The 22616-nt window shown below is 41.5% G+C and overlaps 1 protein-coding gene across 1 annotated transcript; it reads right to left on the bottom strand.

Annotated features, from left to right (window-relative positions):
* Positions 1–22551, bottom strand: CRELD2 (cysteine rich with EGF-like domains 2). Its single transcript, XM_015413080.1, has 10 exons — positions 22244–22551; positions 19835–19917; positions 16825–16935; positions 8467–8558; positions 7751–7927; positions 6805–6900; positions 5371–5454; positions 3983–4078; positions 2071–2211; positions 1–395 (listed from the first exon to the last, which is right to left on the bottom strand). Exons 1-10 carry the CDS (start codon positions 22502–22504, stop codon positions 343–345), a joined length of 1194 nt encoding a protein of 397 aa, XP_015268566.1. The 5' UTR covers positions 22505–22551; the 3' UTR covers positions 1–342.
* Between the last annotated feature and the right edge of the window lie 65 nt (positions 22552–22616).

Here is a 22616-nt window from a genome sequence, read left to right as displayed (position 1 = left end):
ATGTGTCCAAAGTGACTTGAATTTGCCAGTTCCCTTTACCAGATTATTCCACAAAAGTGCTATTAGTCCCAGACTGAGTTCAAGGTATTCAACTGTGCTGCAATTTATTTACCTCCAACTACCTCTAAGATAATTCCATGGCCATATTTAAAAAAACAGAAAACCCACATCCATTTCTATGTATTGAAGAAATGCAGTTCTAAGGGCAATTTATCATCCACTACTCAAAAAGTACCATACTGGAAACCAGCACATATTTAATACCATATACACACCCTAAAAGTTGTTCATTGCAATAACTTAAGGGTCAGGGTATCAGTGTCTCTCATCTTGGAATGTAGATCATAAGTCCTCATGGGTAGCGGGTGAAGACGTGTTTTCTGATGCTGTCTCTTCTGTCAAAAGTAACAGAACCCAGTTAAAAAAATACATGTCAACACTGATCCATTATCATCATCTAGGATACAGGAAAGAAAGGACATTTTCAAGTGCAAGAGATCTGCATGATCTTGGTGGGTCCTTACCTGCTAGGGGCACTGTTTTCCCTCCCACAAGTCTCAGGCACAGGAGAGAGGATATCGTTCACCCTCGCCCTCCTCCTCTCTCTCCTGATCCTGCTCCCTCTAGTCAAGGACAGAGCCAATTTCCTCTTATGACTTATATCCTTGTTTCCCCACCCTGGCTCAGGACTGCTTCCCAGACAACTGTCAGAACATGGGCCATTGAAGGGCACATCACCATTAGGAGGCTGGCCCACAGGCATTACCGTAAAGATGTGGTGAGGGGACACAGAGGAAGGCTCCTTGGATCTCTTTGGGGTTGGGGAGCCCCACGTCCTTCAGTTCCCTGATAATCATGCATGCAGTTTGCATGGGGTCAATTTCACCTTCTAGAGGCTACCCCTTCATGCTTTCCAGGGGAATATTCTGGACAGCTCCACAATCTAAGCATACAATTTTTTTATGTATGTGACCCTGTTGGCGGACCTCCTGATGGCACCTGGCTTTTGGCCACTGTGTGACATGGAGTGTTGGACTGGACGGGCCATTGGCCTAATCCAACACGGCTTCTCTTACGTCCTTATATTCTAGCCACCCACACACGAAAGACCGCTTGTCCTGGAGGAAAAGCTCATACATTTTCTCAGCAACACCAACTGGGGGGAAGGAGTGACAGAACTTGCTTGTGTTATCACAAATCATTTTGAGCGACAAGGAAAAGTGGTACAGAAACATAGTAAATAAATAATACCTTTAAAATTAAGACCATAATACCTTTAAAACTAAGACCATATTTCTTTAGAAGAAGAAGAAGAGATTGGATTTATACCCTGCCCTTCACTACCCAAAGGAGTCTCAGAGCGGCTTACAAACTACTTTCCCTTCCCCTCCCCACAACAGACACCCTGTGACACATCTGAATAATATCAAGAGTCTGCCCCCACCTCCCCATAAAAATGTATGCTGGGTTTGTCATATTTCATACATTTGTTTTGAACTATTACTTAGATCAGATATCTTCCATCAGTGATGGGCTGACTGAAGTCCAGTGTGCTATCTCTCCCCCTTTCAAACAGAAGAATTCTCACAGTCCATCAATGAGCTTTAAATTTACAAAGCACACCTGTAAGCAAGGAGTACTTAATCTGCCTTCAGTTATTCAGTGCAATGCACTCTAAGAGCATTAAGGATTTGTTTGCTGGATTAAGCCAAGCTTCACCTAGTCCAGCATTCTTTGCAATAATCCTAAATAGCTGGTGGTCTTCTGCAAGAGAGACAGAAAACATTGGTGGACTGCAGTCCACTTTATGCCTTTTTCCAACTGGAACAGGATTTTCAACACTTAGGATAATTTTTTCCTGAGTTTCAAATTCAAAAGAAAGCTTAGTTTAACATGCTTGAAAAGGTCTTCGGGAGCCCCACAGATTAATAAATATATGAATCAGAAGGGTTGGGGCCTGTGTCAGCAAAGGTGCCTCTGTCCAAGCCAGTCTTTGCAGATCCTATCAATTTTTCCATAAAATTGGATTTTCCATATTTCCCTATCCCAGTGGTTTGTAAACACACTCACCTGTTTTTATAACTGGAGCACAGGCACCATCCTTGTCTTCAAAGCCCTCTGCGCAGACACATTTGAAGCCACCGGGAGTATTAACACAGTCTTCATAGTCTCTCACACACACTTTTCCAGGCAGGGCACATTCATTCACATCTGCAAAGAGTAAAGAAAAGTAATCTGATCTACTATTAGGAATCCTGTAATATTTTCAAAAAAGAAAAGTTCAGCTTCTTGATTAGACAGGCCCTAATAAATTCTTTTTTCTACGTTTAAACAAGAAAACCATTCAAGTTCTGCATTCCACTTAAAAAAATAACTGGGCGAACTGATGACTTAGAGCAGGGTGCCGTAACCTCTCTTAGCCTGTGGGCACCTTTGAAATCCTGACACCAGATGGTAGGCACAACCATAAAATGGCTGCCACAAGAGGTAAAGCCAACCACAAAATGTCACAGAGGTTAAGCATAACTCTAATATTAACTCTTCAACATTTCAGGCAGAAGCTCTGATTAAGAGGATGCCTTTTAAAATGAACATATTGTTTAAAAATAGTTTCTTGTATACACACAGCTTACCTTCAGTCACACACTGCAGATCCTTGCGCCGCGGTGGCACCTGCTACCAAAGCAATTTTTAAAATCTCCAATGGCCAATCAGAAGCCTTGCTGGGCAAAAGCCCCACCTGGCTCTGCTCACTTCTTAGAACACTTAGCAGGCACCCGAAAAGTTGTTGGCAGGTGCCATGGTGCCCATAGGCATGTTGGGGAACCCTGACTTAGACATATCCCCCCCCCCCGAAATGAACAATTGCATTATTACAAACGTAAAACCATGCTCGAATGTTTTGCCCTCTTGTTCTCAGCCTGCCTGACTAGGGTTGAGATTGTCAATCTTTCTAGAACTTCATAAAGCTATAACACAAGTTTCTTTGCCATGTCAGTCTCCCCCAAATTATGCAAAACTCAAATTATGGCTATTACTTGCTTGCCGCTAGTTGTGCTACCAAAGGAGATTTGGGTGAACCTGAAATGCAGTCTTCCAGCTCAAAAATGGTCAACCCCCCCCCCCCTTCCCAGATCTTTTTGTCAAAAGGCTGGTCAGCCAGATCCCCCTCCTATCCCACACTTACCATTATGGAAAGAAACCAAGAACTACATTTTGAAGGTCTTAAGGAATGCGTATCTTTAAACTCTTACTGTTGTGTTCACGGCTTGCAAAAACATGGAAAGCACATGGAATGCTCAGCTTTCATATATTAATTTCCCCTGATCTGCATGATAATATTTTAAAAAGTCAATGGGATGGATCCAACCATCGTTCAAGGACACTCCTTTCAACTTAACTGGCTCTTCTTCCAAGAGAAGAGTCACTTTAAAAAAAACAAAAACATTTTATTGGTGGAATAATATAACAAGATCATCATTAAAACAATATTTTCAACCCATATCACTTAAGGTAGAGGAAGGCTCCTTAGGCTGGATGAATGATTTCCAAGTTTGTTCAGTGGAGTGGAAGAATACAGGTAGCATCCCCAGTAAGTAAGAGTTTAAAGAGCATATTATCTTACATACATTGTAGTGGACAGGAAAAAAGAAGTTAATGTTTAAATTTAACTGCAGAAAGAATTATGTTTTTCCAGAAATGAATGCCTTGGATTAAAGAATAATTCTTGGTTTCTCTGAGAAGAGGCTCTTCTGTTTTTTGATTGATTTAATCAAATTACAACTTACACATAGAGTGCAGGGTCATGTAACTGCTTTGCCACACATCTAGCTCACAAGTGAATGATATCACAAAGCAGCCAAAACATGGGTTCAGAAATGTGTATGATGTTTTATTATAAGTTTACAAGTGCCTGAGAATCAGGGCCAATGGAACCCACCCCAAATTAAATGTCAACTTCAGTGTAAAGAAGCGAACTGACCTGTGCATTTTTCATCTTCCATTTCATAGCCAGCTATGCAGCTTTTACATTTGCCAGGACCTTCTCCTGTGCACTCTAAACAGCTAATATCACAAGCTGAAACACAAAATGCAAACTCAATAACACACCACAACTAGGATATAAGGGGGCAAAAATCTGTGAAGCTAGCTCAGACACTGAGTGTAAATAAGGCAAAGAGGGACAATAACGACTACTCTCATGGTTGAGACAAAGTTATAGAAGTTACTAAAAACAGACAAAATAAAACCTTTAAGGTTTCAACCTACATGTCAGTGGTATCGAACTCATTTGTTATGAGGGCCGGATCTGAAATAAATGGGACATTCTTGGGCTGGGCCAGTGTGTAATAAAATGTAATGCCAGGTAGCGGAGATATAAACTTTATATAGGACACAAACACAAAGGGTTTATTTACTAAAAATAAAAACATGCTTAAAACATTAGCATTCTTGCAATATTTTGTTTATTTAACAGTGTCTGATAACTGACACCTCTTGCTCTGAATTACTGCATCAAAATGTCTGTGCTGTTGCAATCTTGAATATGCTGTTCAGGTGTATATCTGTAAGCTGCAAACCTTCAGCAGCAGCAGAACTGGAAGAAGAAGCAGAAGACAGCCAGTTCCACTCCGGGCCTAATAGAAGCCCTCTCCGGGCCTGATCCGGCCCCCGGGCCACATGTTTGACACCCCTGTCTTAAGTGATCAAAACAAACCAGCTATAAAAAACACTTCAGACAATTTTGTAAGAAAAACTGCAGAAGATGCCACAACACAAGTGTCATGTTAGATTCCTCCTCTTTTCATTCTCTTCCTTTTCTTAACTCCATTCTTTATTGTAGCCTGTACACACCCCTGCAATCTGAACTACCTTTTCCTCTCACTGATCTTTGCATTAGGATCATTTCCAGTGTCTATTCCTATCCTTCCTTAAGCTCTTAAAACATCATCTTCAGATAGCCCCTCCTGTCCATTATCTTAGGTCTTCCACCCATTGTGACCACTTAGGATTTTTAAAAAGACCATCACTACCTCAGTCTACAGAATCTTTTCCCAGTTATTCTCCCTCTCTTGTCTTCACCCCCCTCCCCATTTCCATTACTTGGAATCATTTAACTCCCTCCCACTTTTGTATTTATTCCCTTGGCTGACCGCCCAGAACCACCTTTGCTTGCCCTGATTTCCCACCACTGTTTCCACCTTGTTGAACCTCAGTTCCAACTGCATTATAATGTTGTTCTTCTGATGTTCTTATTCTTAAGCTTCCAAAAGTCTATGCTAAAAGGGACACATAAGTCATCTTTGTTGTATCCAATACAAAGCTAAATGTTGTACTACTTAGTAGGTTAAATATATACTGAAAAGAAACCTTTGCAGGAGAAGGAGCCATCTGTGTTTAAACAGTATTGGTCACTGCTGCAAGGGGAGTCTTCAGCAGCACATTCATCCACATCTAAAAAGACATGCAGAACAAAAGAAAAAAAAAACACCCACTCAGACTTGGCAGATGAACAGAACACCAGACCACTTTGCTTAGCAGTCCTCTAGCTGAGGAGTGGGGGGGGGGGGTACTTGCTTGGGCTCAACTTGTTTCCAGCACATCTAGCCAAACATTGGCTTTGTCTTCCTGCCCTTCCTTGCTGGCATGCCAACATCTTTACAGGAAGACACAGCAGGAGTTTGGGACTAGGGCCAAAACGTTTGCCTACCCTGTTCTGAAGTATGTCACCTTCAAAGAACGTTGGATTTGAGTGTAGAATGTCAAACTAGGATCTGGGAGACCCAGGTTGAAATCCCCACTCTGCCACAGAAGCTTGCTGGCTGGCCTCAGGCCAGGTACACTCGCTCAGCTTAGCCTGCCCCCCGAGAAAATAATGTTGTAGGCTGCTTTGGGTCCCTACTGGGAAGAAAAGCATGGTGTAAGCATCTAAATAAAGTTAAAGTATTTAATGGGTGAAGGGCAATGCCAATATGATCAACTAACTGCAGTATCCCATGGCTCAAAGAATGATGCTCTCCAGAGGGTCCCTCAAACTTCATGAACCATTTTTCAGGGACCACAACATTATTTATTTATTTATTTTATTTATTTTCGCATTTATATCCCGCCCTATCCCGAACGCTCAGGGCGGCTAACAGGGGCACCGAGTGCCAAGTAAAACAATATCATAAAACAGAACATATAGTTAAAACTTTCACATATAGTTTAAAACCATAAATTACAATCCAATATATAGCAATATATAGCAAACTTCAGCAAGAGGGAAGATCTTAACCTCACCTAGCTATCGACAGTCTCGTATTCAGGGCCATTTCCAGTGCCACACTCCACCCACCGGGGGCAAGACACTCAGCTGTTAAATTCGCTAGGGCATAGGGATACAGATGGAATGCTGGCGGCGGCGGCTCCTATCCAAAGGCCTGGCGGAAGAGCTCCGTCTTGCAGGACCTGCGGAACTGAGAAAGGTCCCGCAGGGCCCGGATCTCCTCCGGGAGCTCTTTCCACCAGGTAAGTGATGCATCCTGCCCTTTAGCACTAAACCTGTAAGCATTATATTATTTTATGATCCCAACAAGCTGGCAGCCATTTCAAAAAGTACACTTTGCCAAAGCAACCTCTACAGCAAGTATATGGATTCACTAAAAGAGGTGAATGTAACCGTAGCAGCACATATAACATGTCTTATGGGTTGGATCAAATGGTTCCCTTCTGCTAAGTGAGAAACCTTCCACTGGAAGAGGAAATCCTTCTAAATTGAGCTCTTGTTGTTAGATCCATTTTCTAACCGGCAGCCTTACTCACCCACACAGGCATTTTCGTTTTTGGTCCAACCTTCTTTACAGTCCTGGCAGTCTGTATTCGCTGCATCTCTGCAAGTTTTACACGACTCATGACAAGCTATGACGAGAAAGCAATATTTTAGATCCTAAGAACATAGTATTACATTACACAGAATTTACTAATATGGTTTACCAAAATATACAGCTCATAGACAGGATTCACACATGCACACACTTTATATAGTGATACCTGGCTTATATCTCACGAATGCTTTCTCTTGATTTCCTCATATATCAGTTCCCCCACCCACACATGCACGCATCAGTACATTACATAAAGATCCTCAGCAGTCATCTTGTAGGTCACACGTCAAACAATTTCTTGTGTCAGTCACCCAATTCCCACATTACACCAGTAGTTTGCTCATGAGGAACTAGTCCAATGTAATCCTAAACAAGTCAGAGGCACGTCCACCCAGTTCAGTCTACATTTTGATGCATGCCTGCATCAGCTTTCAACAGAAGAGTATTTGTTAGAGGAAAAGGATCCAATCCATAGAGCGATATTTTAAACTGAATATGGGTTAGCTGATATAATCAAACTAATTTTAGAAGTTAAGCAAAACCCTGGTGAAAATAATTAGTTCAGTTAAATTAACACTTCATTAGGCTTTTAAAATAAACTTGACAGTATAACACTATAAAGTGCACTACTGAAAAGCCACCGTATAATAGTCTATCAGGTTACTGACTCCAAAATTTGCTACATTTGGTCTGCAATCAACAGAACACATAAACTGGTGGTTTTGCACTGTGTGCCAATAATTCCCATTATATTCAATGGAACAAAACTGATTTTACTGCTTACCTACCTAGTTCTGAACATCAACCAAAATAGAAATCCTTCAATATTCAGAACCAGATACTTACAAAAGCATAAGCAATGCATCATAAGTATATTTATGTACCTGTACAAACGGAATGTGTGTCGTTTCTGTGTGAGTTATAGTAGCCATCAGCACATTCTAAACAAAATTCTCCTTTGTATTCCTTGTTGCAGCTGCATGACCCATCACCACCTCGAGTGCCATCTCCATCGCATCGGCCATTCCCATGGCAAGGCCTTTCTGACCCACCGAGGCACGCTTAAATGACACAGAGCAAGATTTTAAGATTTTAGCAGCGCAGAACCAAGTACAAATCTTCCTAACACTTTGCTTACTGCAATTAAGCTTGTTGGTCATAAGTTTAATTTCATTTCTAGCCAACTACAATAGGAAGTTACTCCCTGGAGTTTATTGTGTCCTAGACCCCTGCTGATATCAAAACTCCCCACAAGCCATTATTCCTACACAACAGTCCTCAAGGTGCCATGAGATTCTTCTGTTGTTTTTGCTGCTACCAACCCAATGAGTCTCAGGAACAGTATTAATATGACCGAGGGGTAGTTCAGCAAATAAAATTATCCTAGGAATGCTTAGTTGGCAGAGGATAGTTCTGGGGTTGCCCATTTTATACTTCAGGCAGCTGTTCTAGCTGTACCAGTCAATGTACCAGTCTTCTTCTCTGCCCATCACATCCTCATGTATGATTTAATCTTTAATATGTCAGCACTGAAGAAACAAAACTAGAGCACCCTGGCATAATACATTTCAATACTTTATTACTGTCATTTCTTCATTACCAAGACAATCAGGTCCATAGGTCCCAGCAGGGCAGCAAACTTCAATCTTCTCTATACAAAGCCACTTAAACAAATCTGTGTTTTTCTTTCTCCTGTAAAGACATGACATTTATTTTAAAGCAAGCTTTAAGATGCCTGTATTTCTAATTGTACATATCTGCAACAGTAACTTTGCTTAGTTCAGAAAAAAAGTAACAACTTTATAACAAAGGCTCTAGAACATCAAGGCTAAAAAGCTCGTCTGTGCCTATGACAGATCAGCCTCAAACTCCTTATGAAAGTGTGCAATAGATCTGAACAGCCACCTGTACTGGGTTTATACATTCACAGCACTGGCTTATGACTTTTCTGCTTCAAGTTTCTTCACCTCACACCATTCTTCATAACAAAGAACATTCACTACTGCACAGAGAAGACAGAACATGATGTTCCTTATTCTTCCCTTCTGGTACCAATCTGAGTTGTCACTCTATCCCAGAGATTCACAACCTTTTTGAGTCCATGATCACTTCTGAAAGGGTAGCAAACACAAAGTTGCTATGGGGAATGCAATTTCTGTTTCTGAGATGCATTTCTTTTAGATACAGCCATGAATTCCTCTTCTCTTTCTGTTTCAATGCAATATCTTTGTAGTTTTCCATTACAAAACATAATGGTTGTCCATGTGTTCTTTTGCAAATGCAGCCTTTGCAGGATTTGTTTTATTTTATGCACCACAGGGTCCTCTAGCAGGAGGACAGGAAAGTTTGGGGGGGACACTGTTTGCCTCTGAATGTCTGCAGAATGAAATTCTGAAATTTTGCCGAACCTCCCTTCCTGCCCTCGAATTTATCTTTGATTCAAAACGGAACTGAATCAAAACAGACTCCGCATGCCTGAAAAAAGAAAAGGAGTGAAATTGTTGGATTTCAGGAAGAAAATGGATAAGGAGGTGCACAAGGTGGGACCAGTCACAAAATATTGGGAGATTCCACATCAAGAGGGGGAGGCAACTGTTTCCAAATGGGTTCACTCTGCAGCTGCAAAGGTGATCTTTCCTAGACTCTTCCGAAGCATCTTGAAATGCTCAGTCCTATTTTGGAAAGGAGATGCTGTTGGCTAATGGAACCATTTTCTTCCTTACCTCCTGGCATGCCTAGAGTTACAATGGTTCAGAAACAAGATCGACAACAAGAAGTTCCTACATGACAGCAAGCTATTATAAGCAAAACAAAATTATGCTAATTTGTTTTCTAACACTGATTGCAAAATCTGCCTCAACTTGTTGTTACATAATTAGGTATTGTTATCCAAGAACTATAAAACATTTTTAATCTATTTATTGATTTTCCAACATAAAAAGAAAACGAAATATTGTAAACTTAGAAAATAAATCATACATAACATAGCAACTTTGTTATAATTTCCTCCTATACTCACAACAGGTCCTCAATTCCTGCTTAAAAGCTATTTCAAAACTTTTTAACAAAAATAAATTTTTTACAAAGTTCCATTTATATTTCACTATTCTTAAATAAATCAATTCTACACACCCTTTTCAGAATTCAAACATAACCCACAAATTACTTTCCCAGCCAGATTAGCTTTTCTCTTTCTTATCTTGGCATCACTGTTAAGTATATTCAGCTAATCTAACAAATATGTAAATGAGTTATCAGGATTACCAGCCTGTTTAAATATAGCATTTTTATCAATATACATATATTTTTCGCTATATAAACATTTTCTTTAATATTTGCCAGTAACCACTTTTAGCCTAAATAGCCCCAACTTAAGTCACTAAATAAAAATATTTATTTGAGGAAATCCAAAAGTAAAAGAGTTACTACTTATATAATATTAAGGATTATGAGAGGTAGCAATCACAAAATAATAATTAACCTTCCTACTTATTACTGTAAATATATATAATACCATTCCATTCTTTTATGTTATACATATTATTAGAAAATAAAACATTAAGGAAGGTGCATTTTTAACTTAACCCAAAATTCTCATCTTCAAGTTCTAAAACTTTCAATATAATCATCTCAATTCATCGTAGCTAACATCCAACTTCTCATTATCTTATTCTCAAATTACAAGTTATGAAGCATATACTTAGGTGAAAATGTAGACAAAAAAGGGAGAATTTAAAACACCAATTATCATTTTTACACATTTTCTATCCCCTATTTTTCCTTTACACCTTTTTTTAAACTATCATGTCCAGATGCCTTTCGTCTTTGTACACGTGAATCTTTATTTCCAGCTTCTCCCATTTGTATTTCCACAAGCCTAGTTTGGCTTCGTATTTATAAATCCTCGTTTTTTATTTCTTGGTTCTGTGTCTGTAAATCCTCATTTCTAGTTTCTTCCTTCTGTTTTTCAGCAGTCTCATCTTTAAATATTTGTTAGCCTTGTAGGTTCTCTTGACACAATGTTTTGGTTTCTTTTTATCCAACTTAATCATTTTTTTATGTGAAAAATCCTGAGGGACTCCTTTCACTACTTCCAACTCTACCGCAGAACTTGCTGTTTCTTCCCAGTTACACATGTGCTTGCTTTTCCTCTCATCGTTCTCCATATATAAAGGTATCATATCCTTTAAGACTTCATCCTGATATAAAACCTGTTGTTCTTCAGAGCTCTGCTGAGAGAACTCTGTTTCTTTCCCATTGTCCAGCTCCGAAGAAGAACTCTGAGGCTTGTCCATAAGATTTTTAAATGCTGATTTCACCGCTTGCTGAATTTCCTCCACTAATATCCTCTGGAACTGTTCCCAAGAAAAGGTATCCAATCTCTGTCGACTCCCCAATTTCTGCCTCTTCATTACTCATTACTGAAGCCATTTTCTTATTTACTTATATTCTCTACCACAATGCTTAATAAGATTCCAGGGTCATGTAACCTAAGTATTTTAAAGTCATTATCTTTAATCAGTAGTATTTTTAAAGAAACAATATTAGTTTTCTTACCCCTGCCATGTTTTAATCGCTCTTTAGCCCCATTCTGTTCTCAGCCGCTTTCCTTTCGAGTTCTGGGTATTTCGATGCTGGGGTATTTAATTGCAAGTCCTTTTATTTTATTTTTTGCTTGAAGTGCTCAAGTCTTCCTTTTTCATGTTGTACGCTATGTTATGTTGAATATCCAGGAAGTCTCTAAAACGGGTGGTCACGACTAGTGCAGATCACAGCGGTCATGTTCTGCTCCATTTCCTGCTTCTGCATTGGACAAAACACTCTCACCACCACAAACCACTGTCTGTGGGGTAGCCAAAAAAGTCTTTTGCTGCCAAAGCTCCCTCCAGGAGTTTGAGTGAGTCCCCGCAAGGTCGCACAGACCGGGAAAGTACAAAAAAGCAAAAAAGGACGAGTGAGCTTGGGAGCGTCCTGAGCCGCACATGCGGTGTCACGGCCTTACCCCGGAAGTCCCAAGAACTATAAAATTAAGGACACTAAAACACCCATCCCATAGCCAAGTCATAATTTGGCTAAGGAACTGAAGATTTGCTTCCTTCGATAGGAATGCTTCCAGTTGTAAAACAGATTTACACGCTTGGAAGAAGGTTTGCTAAATTGTGATTAAACTAAACAGTTACTGAAAGTCAATTTAGTAAGTATCTGGAAGCAAGACATAAGTAGTTGGAGATTGATTAAGAGGCAAGATGGTGACAGATAAACAGCTTCATCCAGCTGCTCCAACTGTACCAGGTTATCTTCTGCACTGGATTATTTGGCTTATGTGGATTGACTTGACTATTCCTATCTATATACATCAAACTGCCAGTCGCACGGCTTAGTTATTTCAAGAAAACATTACAACTGGGCATAAAGGAAAGATTTTTCATTGGCGTTTTGCTGTTTGTCTGGATTATATCTAACTCTGGGACCAGGGCTTTTTTGGTAGAAAAAACCCAGCAGGAACCTATTAGCATAATAGGCCACACCCAACATCAGAAACTCATTAGCATATTAGGCCACACCCCATGCCTTCCCTTGGCTTGCCCAGGTGCCCCACACCTGCAGGGAGCCCAGGCAAACCGGCCCTTGGACAGGAGGGGAGGCAGTTTAAACTGCCCTCCCTTGGCTTGCCTGGGCACCCCATGGCTGCAGGGAGCCTGGGCAAGCCAGCCCTCGGAGAGAAGGGAAGGCAGTTTAAACTGCCTTCCCTTGGCTTGCCTGGGCACCCCATGGCTGCGGGGAGGCCGGGCACGCCAGACCTTGGAGGGAAGGGAAAGCAGTTTAAACTGCCTTCCCTTGGCTTGCCCAGGCGCCCCCTTCCCTCTGTAGCCACGCACACAGAGATTTTGGCTGTAGTAGGCGTGGCCAACTCTGAAGCCATCCGGAACTCTGTTCCTGTGCGTTCCTGCCCACAAATAGCCCTGTCTGGGACACTTGATTCTGGGTGGGCCACACTGGCCAGAGTCAATCTTGGAACTTGAAACTCTGTTGGACTCAATTTTATCAGGTAATATCTGGATTTAAAACCAATGTTTAGGTTAGATATTTAGCTTTATTATTCTGTCCTCACTGTTCACTGTGTATATATTGTCTATTCCTGCAATAGTCTTTTAATAAATCACTTTAAATATACTCTGTGTTCTTGTGCTTTGGGGCTTCACTCCGAATCCAGTACTTACGCCATATTGGCTACAGCTACCAGAATAACTGTTTTCTGAAACTCACCTTGTAAGTGTCCTACCTTGCCGGGGTGACTCTGGTATTAGACCCAGGAGGGCTGGAGGCTTAGTCCCTTGGTCTGTGGCTGACAGGGTAGTTAAAGGGACTGTTGGTAGCGTTATTCTGGGGTTGTGAGGATTCACACCTCCAGCAGTTTGACATTTTGCCTTTGCCCAACCCATCACCCTTAAGGAGGCTTTTATAGGTCTTTCACAGATGTGCTAAGAAGTCATACTGGAGCTAACTGCAATAGCAAATCTTGCTTAAATCCTTTCTTTACTTATGAATACAACTGTGCTCTTAACAAAAGTGGACAAAGCAGGTACAGAAGACAAAGCTGCAGGAAGACATTGTGACTGATCTTCTGATGTGTCCACTGAAAGCAGCAGAAACACTGAAATTTGTGGAGTACCTGACCAATAGGGACTCACAGTACTCCAGGCCAGGTGGAACATAGTAGACAGAATCTCAAGAAGCTTGCTTCTATTTTTTCCAATGTAGGAAGATCAAAGCTGGACATAAACATAGGTGTCTACTTGCTCCTTGCCTTCCACGGGAATATCTAAATCAAATGTGCTCTCTACTGCTGCAGTGAATGGCTGGCCACATTGCAACTTTCTGTTGGCACCACTAGTACCTGGGGGAAGCGGGGAGGTTATATAACTTACTTGTTTGTGTATACTTTGTTGTTGTGATTATAGTGTGCAATTATGCTTAATGAACTAACTGGATTTATAAATCAGCAGTGTGTATAATTTGTTTCAATCCCACTAGAATCATGAAAAGAACCTGGTCAGTGTGAGCTACTCAGAGGAGTAGAAAGCGACCAGATGAGTTATTTTACTTCTGGTGTTCTCTTATAAATTTACAAACACTGTTGCCTGTTACATAATCTGCACTGGACATCTTCGTTTCAAGAACGTACAGTCAGTGGCAAACGTGCAAGTTATTCTAGTGTTTTTAAAACAAAGGAAGAAAGAGAGGTACAACATATGAAAAGAAACAGATGTTCTGGTAATCTGAAGAAGTATTTATTTATTTAATTTATATCCCGCCCTCCCCGCGAAGTGAGCAGTGACTCACGAAAGCTCATAACCTGCCACATATTTTGTTAGTCTTTAAGGTGCTACTGGACTCTTGCTCTGTTCTGGTAAAAGATTTTAACAGTAGTTAAATATTTTGTTTTATTCAAACACGTAATGAGCAGAACACTTTCCAAGCAATAGTTCACCGTGGCCATCTCCCTACAGATTGTTTGCCATATATCACACAATTGGCAAATATGGTTTTCATTCGTGGTTGCTCCTTGAAAGGCATGATCACAGGTTAGTGCTGTTACAAGAAGCTTGTCTTCAGCTTTAGTGGCAAGAAATATACAGTATGCTTAGACTGACTTGAGTACCAGTCAGCTCGATAGATAATTTAGAACACTGCTCTTACATTTTTCACCAGCATTACATTAGTTACAGATATTGTATTGTACACAAATATACTACCCGTAAAGGAAGATGACCACTGCACTTCTAGTCTGCTATTCAGCAAGTACGCACACCACAGGGTAATATACAGACATTCATAGCTTTTGTTAAAAGATATCATAAACTAACAGACTGAGCCGCTTTATTTTACATTGTTACGTTCTAATAGTTAAGGACTAATGTAATCTTGCAGGGAAATAGCTGTGTATTATGATTAAGTTGTGCCTTGTAGACATTGTTCTGATTTTATCTTGTTGGTTAATACTCCCAGAGTATTAGAACATCTATTTGTTCCCACTAACACAGAATTATTGAGGTTAATTACTACAAGAAAAAGCGTATAAACAAGGGGAGTTCCTCCCACACACACACATTTGAACACTATTGTTCAACGGTAAAAGAGATTCCCATGCTTCTTTCATTCATTTTGGGGTTGTTTATTTAAAAGGTTTATTAGCTGCCTTTCTGCTTTACAGAACTCATGGCTTACAATGGGTTAGATCACTTCTACCCACCAAACATGTGGTTCTGCTTGGTAGCTGTGCGTACTTGCATGTGTAGGGAGAGTTACAAGTTACGTCAATTAACTTCTAACTGCTTAATATGACGATTCCAGACTTAGGTAATCCTTTCTTTATATTAAACAAAGACAGCCACAGATAAGTATGCCTAACCCCCCCCCCCCCAATTCCACGGATAGTTCTGTGTTGAGACTGAGGAGGATATTCAATAAATTTTATTAGCTGCTAACATGCAGTCAATTTCTGCATATTTCAGTACTTCTATGTACAGTACACTTGGAAGAGACTGTGTTCAACAGTTAATATCATTGCATGGGTTATTAGTCATAAGTATGCAGTTTTAAAGGATTACTGGTTTACTGCCATATAGAACACAATTTGGGGTATGAAAGAACACAAAGTGTACAACCCCAGCATTTAAGTTGGATCCTCCCTTTATTCAGAATCATAATTAATTCACATAGCTGAACTGAACTATCTTTTTAACCTCATACCTATCAAACCCTAAAGCTCAAAATAGCAAGTTCGATTCTAACACAATTTACACATTTGCATCACCAAGGTTTGCATAAAGCTATTAACAGCTGAGGTTTTTAAAACACAGCTTTGAAGAAAAACAAAGCTTTGCAGATGTAACTGAAGGCAAAAGCTGGCTTGGAGATTTCTAGAGCTAAGTGAGGATATACAAGGAAGAACAACTTGCCCTTCTGATCCCAGGTGGAGCTGTCAGGGCTGGCAGTTAGATAAACTGTCTTCTGTAGTGGCAAATGAAGCAGGTCTGATCTGGAATTAATAAGAACCTTATCACGGATTCCTACCAAGCAATGCTGACAAACTTCATCACGTGCACTGCAGGAGCATTAACACAAACCTCTGGATTCAACTGAATGCTGCCCAGAAAAGAAAGCATTGGGCCCATGCAGGGGAGTTAAGCTTCTCATTCGTTTCTTCCGCAAGTTAGTACAGGGTTGCTACCAATGTTCCCTCTAAGCTGAGTTAGTCTGAGCTAGCTCACAGTTTTTTAGCCTCCAGCTCACTGATTTTTGTTTTAGCTCAGGAAGGATTGCTCCAGAGCAGACTAATTTATGCAGAGGCCAAATCACTCGCTCACAACTTTAATCCCAGTAGCTCACAAAGTAGAATTGTTGCTCACAAGACTCAACAGCTTAGAGGGAGCATTAGTTGCTACCCTGACAGCTACCTAGATTGGTCATGCAAAACAAATAGAGGCTGACCTGTTGATTCTGGGGGCGAAGCACAACAGGCCAGCTGCTTCACATATTTTTCAAACACGGGACTGGGGAATTTACAAAGAACCATGGATTTAACAGGGTATCCCACTATCTGTGTTTTACACTGCCCTCAACTGTGCTGTTCGAGTTGTAGCCACCTCCATTCTAAATATACTATGTTACAGAACAGAGAGCAGAAGATGGAAGTCAGAAGCATCAAGCCCATTCATATTTATACAGTTGGTTTTCAAAATTGCTGCTATGAAATCAATTGCTGCTATGTAAAAGAAACCTATGGCAATAGCATTTCTCATCTAGGACCCTCAGACATACTATGTCATTATATCTAGGGAACCCATTAACTTGGCATGGCATTGCTACTTTACCTAGAGCTTAAAGTCTACTACCAAAGCACTATCCCTTTATCTCCAGCAAAGGAATGTTGTGCCATGGCCTTCCTACTTACCATTTGAACCACCAAGCTTCAATGTGTTCTTCATGCTCTTCGACCATGTTGTTGCATTCAAAGTTGCTACTGTCACACAGGTTCTCTATTATCTCTACAAGTCGAATTTCACTAAATAATGACAAAAGGAAACAATAATGACGGTAACATGTTTGCGATATTCAGGTTGCAATTCAGGTTCTATTACGTTACATAAAAACTATATTTGCAAATCCACATGCCTCACTAAAAAGTTGAAAACATAAGCAATCAATACAGCAGTAAACTGCAAACAGAAAGTTTAATATATTTAAAGGTTTGGGTGTCTGAATGAGATGGAGAGACCTCAGTACAGTTCCCCACTTGGCCATGAAAGCTCACTGGGTAAACTTGGGCCAGACATGATCTTTCAAGTAGACCCTCCACACAGGATTGTTGTGAGAGGGAAGCACAATATACACCACCATGCACTCCTTTAAAAGCAACACAGAAGTATCATAAACAATGTTTAATTCAGAGAAAGGGTAACGTTGCTCAGAAATATGGAATATGCTTGCTTTTAGAGATGCAAATCTATGCAGTTATTTACAAGACACACCCACTCAATTCCATTCCAACATAACACGGGACTGGGCTTTACGTTTGCTAGGTGGACCTCCAAGGGGCTCTTGACCACCAAACCCTACCTACCAGTTTTCTTTTCTGTCTCCCACTTTCCTGCACTGGGACCAATTTTCCACAAGCTGCTGCTCCGCGCTCACTCTTCCCTTTGCCTCATCATACGTGTCAATTTCACACCATGTGCTGCATGGCCACATTTTGCCCCACAGCTTCGCCCAATTTCCCCCGCGTCTACTCAATCCTGTTTTTTGAGGATTGAGTAGATGCAGGGGAAATCGGGCGAAGCTGTGGGGCAAAATGTAGCCGCGCAGCACATGGTGTGAAACTGACACGTAGGATCGGAGCAAAGGGAAGAGCGAGCACGGGGCAGCAGCTTGTGGAAAATCAATGTGGATCTTACAACTGTGAAAAAAGGAATAATTCACAATGACTGACTCAGATTGCTTGCTCTCATAGAACTGTACCCCTTCCGCTAAATATTATATTATGGACTCCTTTAAAGAGCCTAGGTATGAATCAAAGGGTCTCCAGAGAAAGCACTGTAGAATCCATAGTACTTTACCCTGACACGAAAATGTAATAAAACTTGGTCAGCTATTTCAAGCCTCTGATGTTGAGGTCTTTACTATTTGGAAATTAATTAGCTGTCCAAATGTTTTCCTACCCTTTGGCTGCAACAGAACTCAATGCTCCCAGATGATATCAGAGAGCCCAGAGCCCAAAAAGCTGTGGACAAAAGGGGGGACTTCATAGACAATATTCCAAATACATGGCCAAGAGCTGGTGTGTTACATAGCCTAATTTGTATATTCAAGACAAAGTAACTTGTTGGTGCAGACATTTTGGCACCAGGGACAGATTCTCCTAGTAACCGATAAAGTTACTTTCACAAGTTTGAAGATAGGCAGTTCTCATTTTATAATCCAAAACAGCAGCATTTTACATCTAGCATGTGCAGTCAACTGAAAGGTCAACATGCACACAGGTAGGGGTTACGCACAAAGAAAGGCACCTTTAGGAAGTTATTTCCTATTGAACTGAATATTTGATTATGCTTAACTGCTAGTGTTTGAGATAAGAATTCATATCGAAGCAAGAGTTGGAAGGGTGCCTGATAGTTCTTAAGCAACAATAAGCTTTTGAGTCCTTGCAGGCCACAAACAGCTCTAGGAGGGAACCAGGACAGAAGAGATGTAAGGTGTCCCATTCTTCCTCTACTTTCCCGTAGTGCTACTCCCATCTACCCCCCTTCAGCCTAATCCTACTTCTTAGCTCAGATTACCATGCAGAGTAGACTGGGTAAAACTAGCAGCACAGGGCTATGGAGATTCCTGCCTTCACCTGGTTGGCCCAGGCTAGCCCAGCCTCATCAGATCTTGGACACTAAGCAGGGTTGACCAAGGAAGTCCAGGGTCAATACGCAGAGGCAAGCAATGGCAAACCACCTGTGAAACTCTCTTGCCTTAAAACCCCCACAGGCTTGCCATAAATCAGCTGCAACTTCATGGCACTTTATACTTCCATAGAAATTCCTTGCAAAGTCCTGCCTCTAGACCCTGACGTAAGAACAAAGACCAGGGTATTAGAAACACCATCGGTCTCAAATGAGCCTCACAGAAGTTTGGCTGTCAAGGATAGGCAGATAGAAGAGACAAGAATGGACAGTAGAAGCACCTCCATGGGGAGAATGGCTTGCAGTCCTTTGCATATGAGACAGAGATCTGTTTAGAGGTCACTTCTGCCAGGTGCACCCCATGGGCTTACATGCTCTCCACTTCTTGCATCCAGGTTCCAATTCTCTCCTCTTTTCTCTTGTCTGCTGTAATCAGGGCATGGTGTAACTTTTGAACCGGGCAAGCTATGCCTTATCACTAAACAGGATTTCCCACCAAACATGACTACAAACACACTTCAAACTATGATTTCAAGTCATCTGGAGGCAATTCACACAGCTTGCCGGATTCCAGCAAGCTACCAATAACACAAACCAAAAAAAAGGATGTGGGAATACACATGCAAGAAGGCCTATGTGAGATATGACATCAGAAGTGATTCACAGACGCTTTCAACCTATTTAACCCAGTACATGATTTTTAGTCCATTTCTTTCTACAGCAGAAATACAAGAAAGAGCACAACAATGAACAAGCAACAGCCTAGTGAGAAAATCTCAAAGTTTGGCATCAAACATCAACCATGTATTACAGAAAATGGTGGCTGGATAACAGCCTTACAGCTTTTACTGGCTATATTACTAACAAGCTATCATATTTCATAATTAAAATTCAACTTTTGCAGTAGATTAAAATGCTCCCAACTTACATATACTGCTTCATCTGGTCCCAGGCATATTATAAATTGCAGCCAAGAATTTTCCCTTGTTGAAAGAAGAAAATGCACACACACTGTACCTGGTCTCATATTTAGATAGGGTTTTTTCTTCCCAAGCAGTATTACCACCTCCAAAGTTCTTTTTGGCTGTATCTGTTAGTCCCTGCCAAACAGAAATTAATACTTTAAAGCACCAGCATTTTTCAAGAATGATTGACTATCATTATTGCATCACTGAGAAGTCACTAAACACTAAATCTATATACCATGTGCAACATCTGGCCTCCATCTGCAGATATCTAAATCGACAGATTGGGGCCACACAGATGCTAAACAGATGTTACTGAAAACACAGGGGACCCCACCCCAGGTTTGCAGAAAAATCTGACTTTAAAAAAAAAGTGGAGAGTTTAAATTCCCGTCAAAATAAAAAAGCATTTTTTACACAAGCGCAGAGAACGCACCTACCTCTGGCAACACGGCAGCCTGGGAGCCATGCTGGCCCGGGCAGCAGAGGTATGGCAGCCTGGAAAGCATGCTGGGCCTGGCATTGGAGGCACGGCAGCCCAGGAGCTGGGCTGGGCCCAGTGGTGGAAGCGTGGTCACCTGGGAGATGTGCTGGGCCTGGCGGCAGCACAGCAAGCAGCACTGCACCCAGAGGTGGTGGCATATCAGTGTAGGAGTTGGCATGCGGCGATGCAGCAGCCCAGAAGTCACACTGGGCCCAGAGTCAGAGGCGTGGCAGCCTGGGAGCCACAATGACGGCAGAGGATGCTGGGCTCAGGAGCCGTATCACACTTGGCATGAGGGGGGGGGGATATGGGATTCCTCCCCCAGCTCGCCGTGGTGGAGGATGCCGGCAGCTGCACTGGGCCCAGCTGTGGCAGAGGAGGAATGGGCCCAGCTGTGGAAGATGCCGGCCCAGCAGTGGTGGAGAAGGATGCTGGACTTAGGAACCATGCCAGGATCACCCCCCCCCCCAATGAGTGTCTATCCCCAACTGAGCTGTAAGGGGAATCAGCAACAATGGGGGGGGATTCCCCCCACAAGTATCACAGGTCCCCACTTACAAAGATACTAACATTTTTTTCATGCAAAATTGTGGCAGGTGGTTTTACAGAACCAATCAAATTTAAAACAACAAAACAAACCACCACTAAACGCTAACTCTATATACTATTTGCGACATCTGGCCTCTATCTGGCCTCCATCTGATGATACCTAAAACAACAGATTGGGGCTACACAGATAAATGTGGAGTATAGGTCACATGTTTAGCTGTACATATGTTGAGTGTAACACAATTAAAAAGTCTCATGCACACTGACTGTACACATGTTCATTGTCATGAGGTTCATGGCACCAAGCAAAGATCTTTAAACTTTCTCAGCCCTTTAAGACTCATTAAGGCCTCATTTTTAAACTGAATTTCATTTTGTTAACCTTATATGTTTTACTGCAGGTTTTTAAATTGTTGACTTATGGTTTATTGTTATTTATTGTCTGTACTGTTAACCACCTTGGTTATAGTTCTATAAAAAGCACAATACAAATGTTTGTAAACAACAGCCACCTGTTGCCATCATTTTACAACATAAAGTCAAAGGTATAAGTGTAGTGCAGAAGACCTGTATGCTTCAGAACGAGCAAGTTAAAGAGATTTTCACCTAGCTTCAACTTACTTCCATTGACACTCAATTCTTTCCTAGCTCATCTCTGTATCTCCTGGCCTTTCCATCAAAGGCTTCAGAAGTCAGCTATAGATAAGAATTAATAAGGAACAGTACAGTTTTTTCTTCTATGAGAATTACTCAACAATGCTTACAAAGGCAGTTTGCACATCCACAGAGAAAGTGAGCTTGGCTCTCCCTGTAACTCTAGGCGCCCATAACGCTGAACACATACACCCTGCATACACATATCTGTTTGTAAGAAAAATTCAATATGCATTTACTTGAGAAATAAAATCAGGGACCAGTACTGGTAAACATAACATTTTTGCACTGAATGCCACATGAATTAATAAGGGGGGAAAACCCACGACCCATGCTCATACACACACACACACACATTTAATATACCTTTGTATGCACACTGAATAGCTCTTACAGTACTTACTAAAAAGGAAGACAAACCATTAAAAAACGTCATATACACAAACAGAAGTACAGACATAACTGTAACTTGTATGCAAACATAAGATGCCCCCCTCCTTTTTTATTTGCTGGCATACCTGAGAAGAAAAACTAGCCTTGCATTTGAGTAAATCCTCTTTCCACATTTAACACATGCCCACTGAACGCACTATTTAAACCTCGTCTTTATCCAGACACTAGTGACCAGTCTTAAATCTAAAACACACATGCCCCGGCTTTTTCACTGAGGGAGGCACGACTACGCAGCATGTACGCGGAGTCACTGGCAGAGAACTCTTCTCGCTGAGTACACACGTGCTCACTATCACGTATGCATAGAACAACCGCGCTTACCTGTCTGAACCGGTCCGCTATTCCACGGCAAGTACTACAGGCCTGCCTTTGGCGTAGCTGTGAAGCGGCCAGCCCCAGTGGCGAAACGAGGAGGAAGAAGACAAAGAGGGGCAAAGAGACAGTACTCAGCCGCCACTGACACGCAGCCCTGCAAACGCCCAAGCCAGGCACCCGCCTCATAGCTAGCGCTGCCAACCAGTGCCCTCTTTTCCCTTCAGTCGGCTCCATCCTCTGCCCACCCCACCCGAGGCATGATTTCATAAAGAAACGACTCAAGCAGCCGGCTCAGCGCTAAGGCCATTCAGAATTTCGCCCCATCCCCGCCCCTGCTCACCCGCTCTAACCAATCCGCTTCTCGCTCGTGAGGCACCTC

The sequence above is a fragment of the Gekko japonicus genome, unplaced genomic scaffold, assembly GCF_001447785.1.
Source record: "Gekko japonicus isolate JY-2015 unplaced genomic scaffold, Gekko_japonicus_V1.1 scaffold3100, whole genome shotgun sequence".
In the NCBI taxonomy this organism is placed as follows: Eukaryota; Metazoa; Chordata; class Lepidosauria; order Squamata; family Gekkonidae; genus Gekko; species Gekko japonicus.
This window is presented reverse-complemented; position numbering and strand designations above follow the sequence as displayed.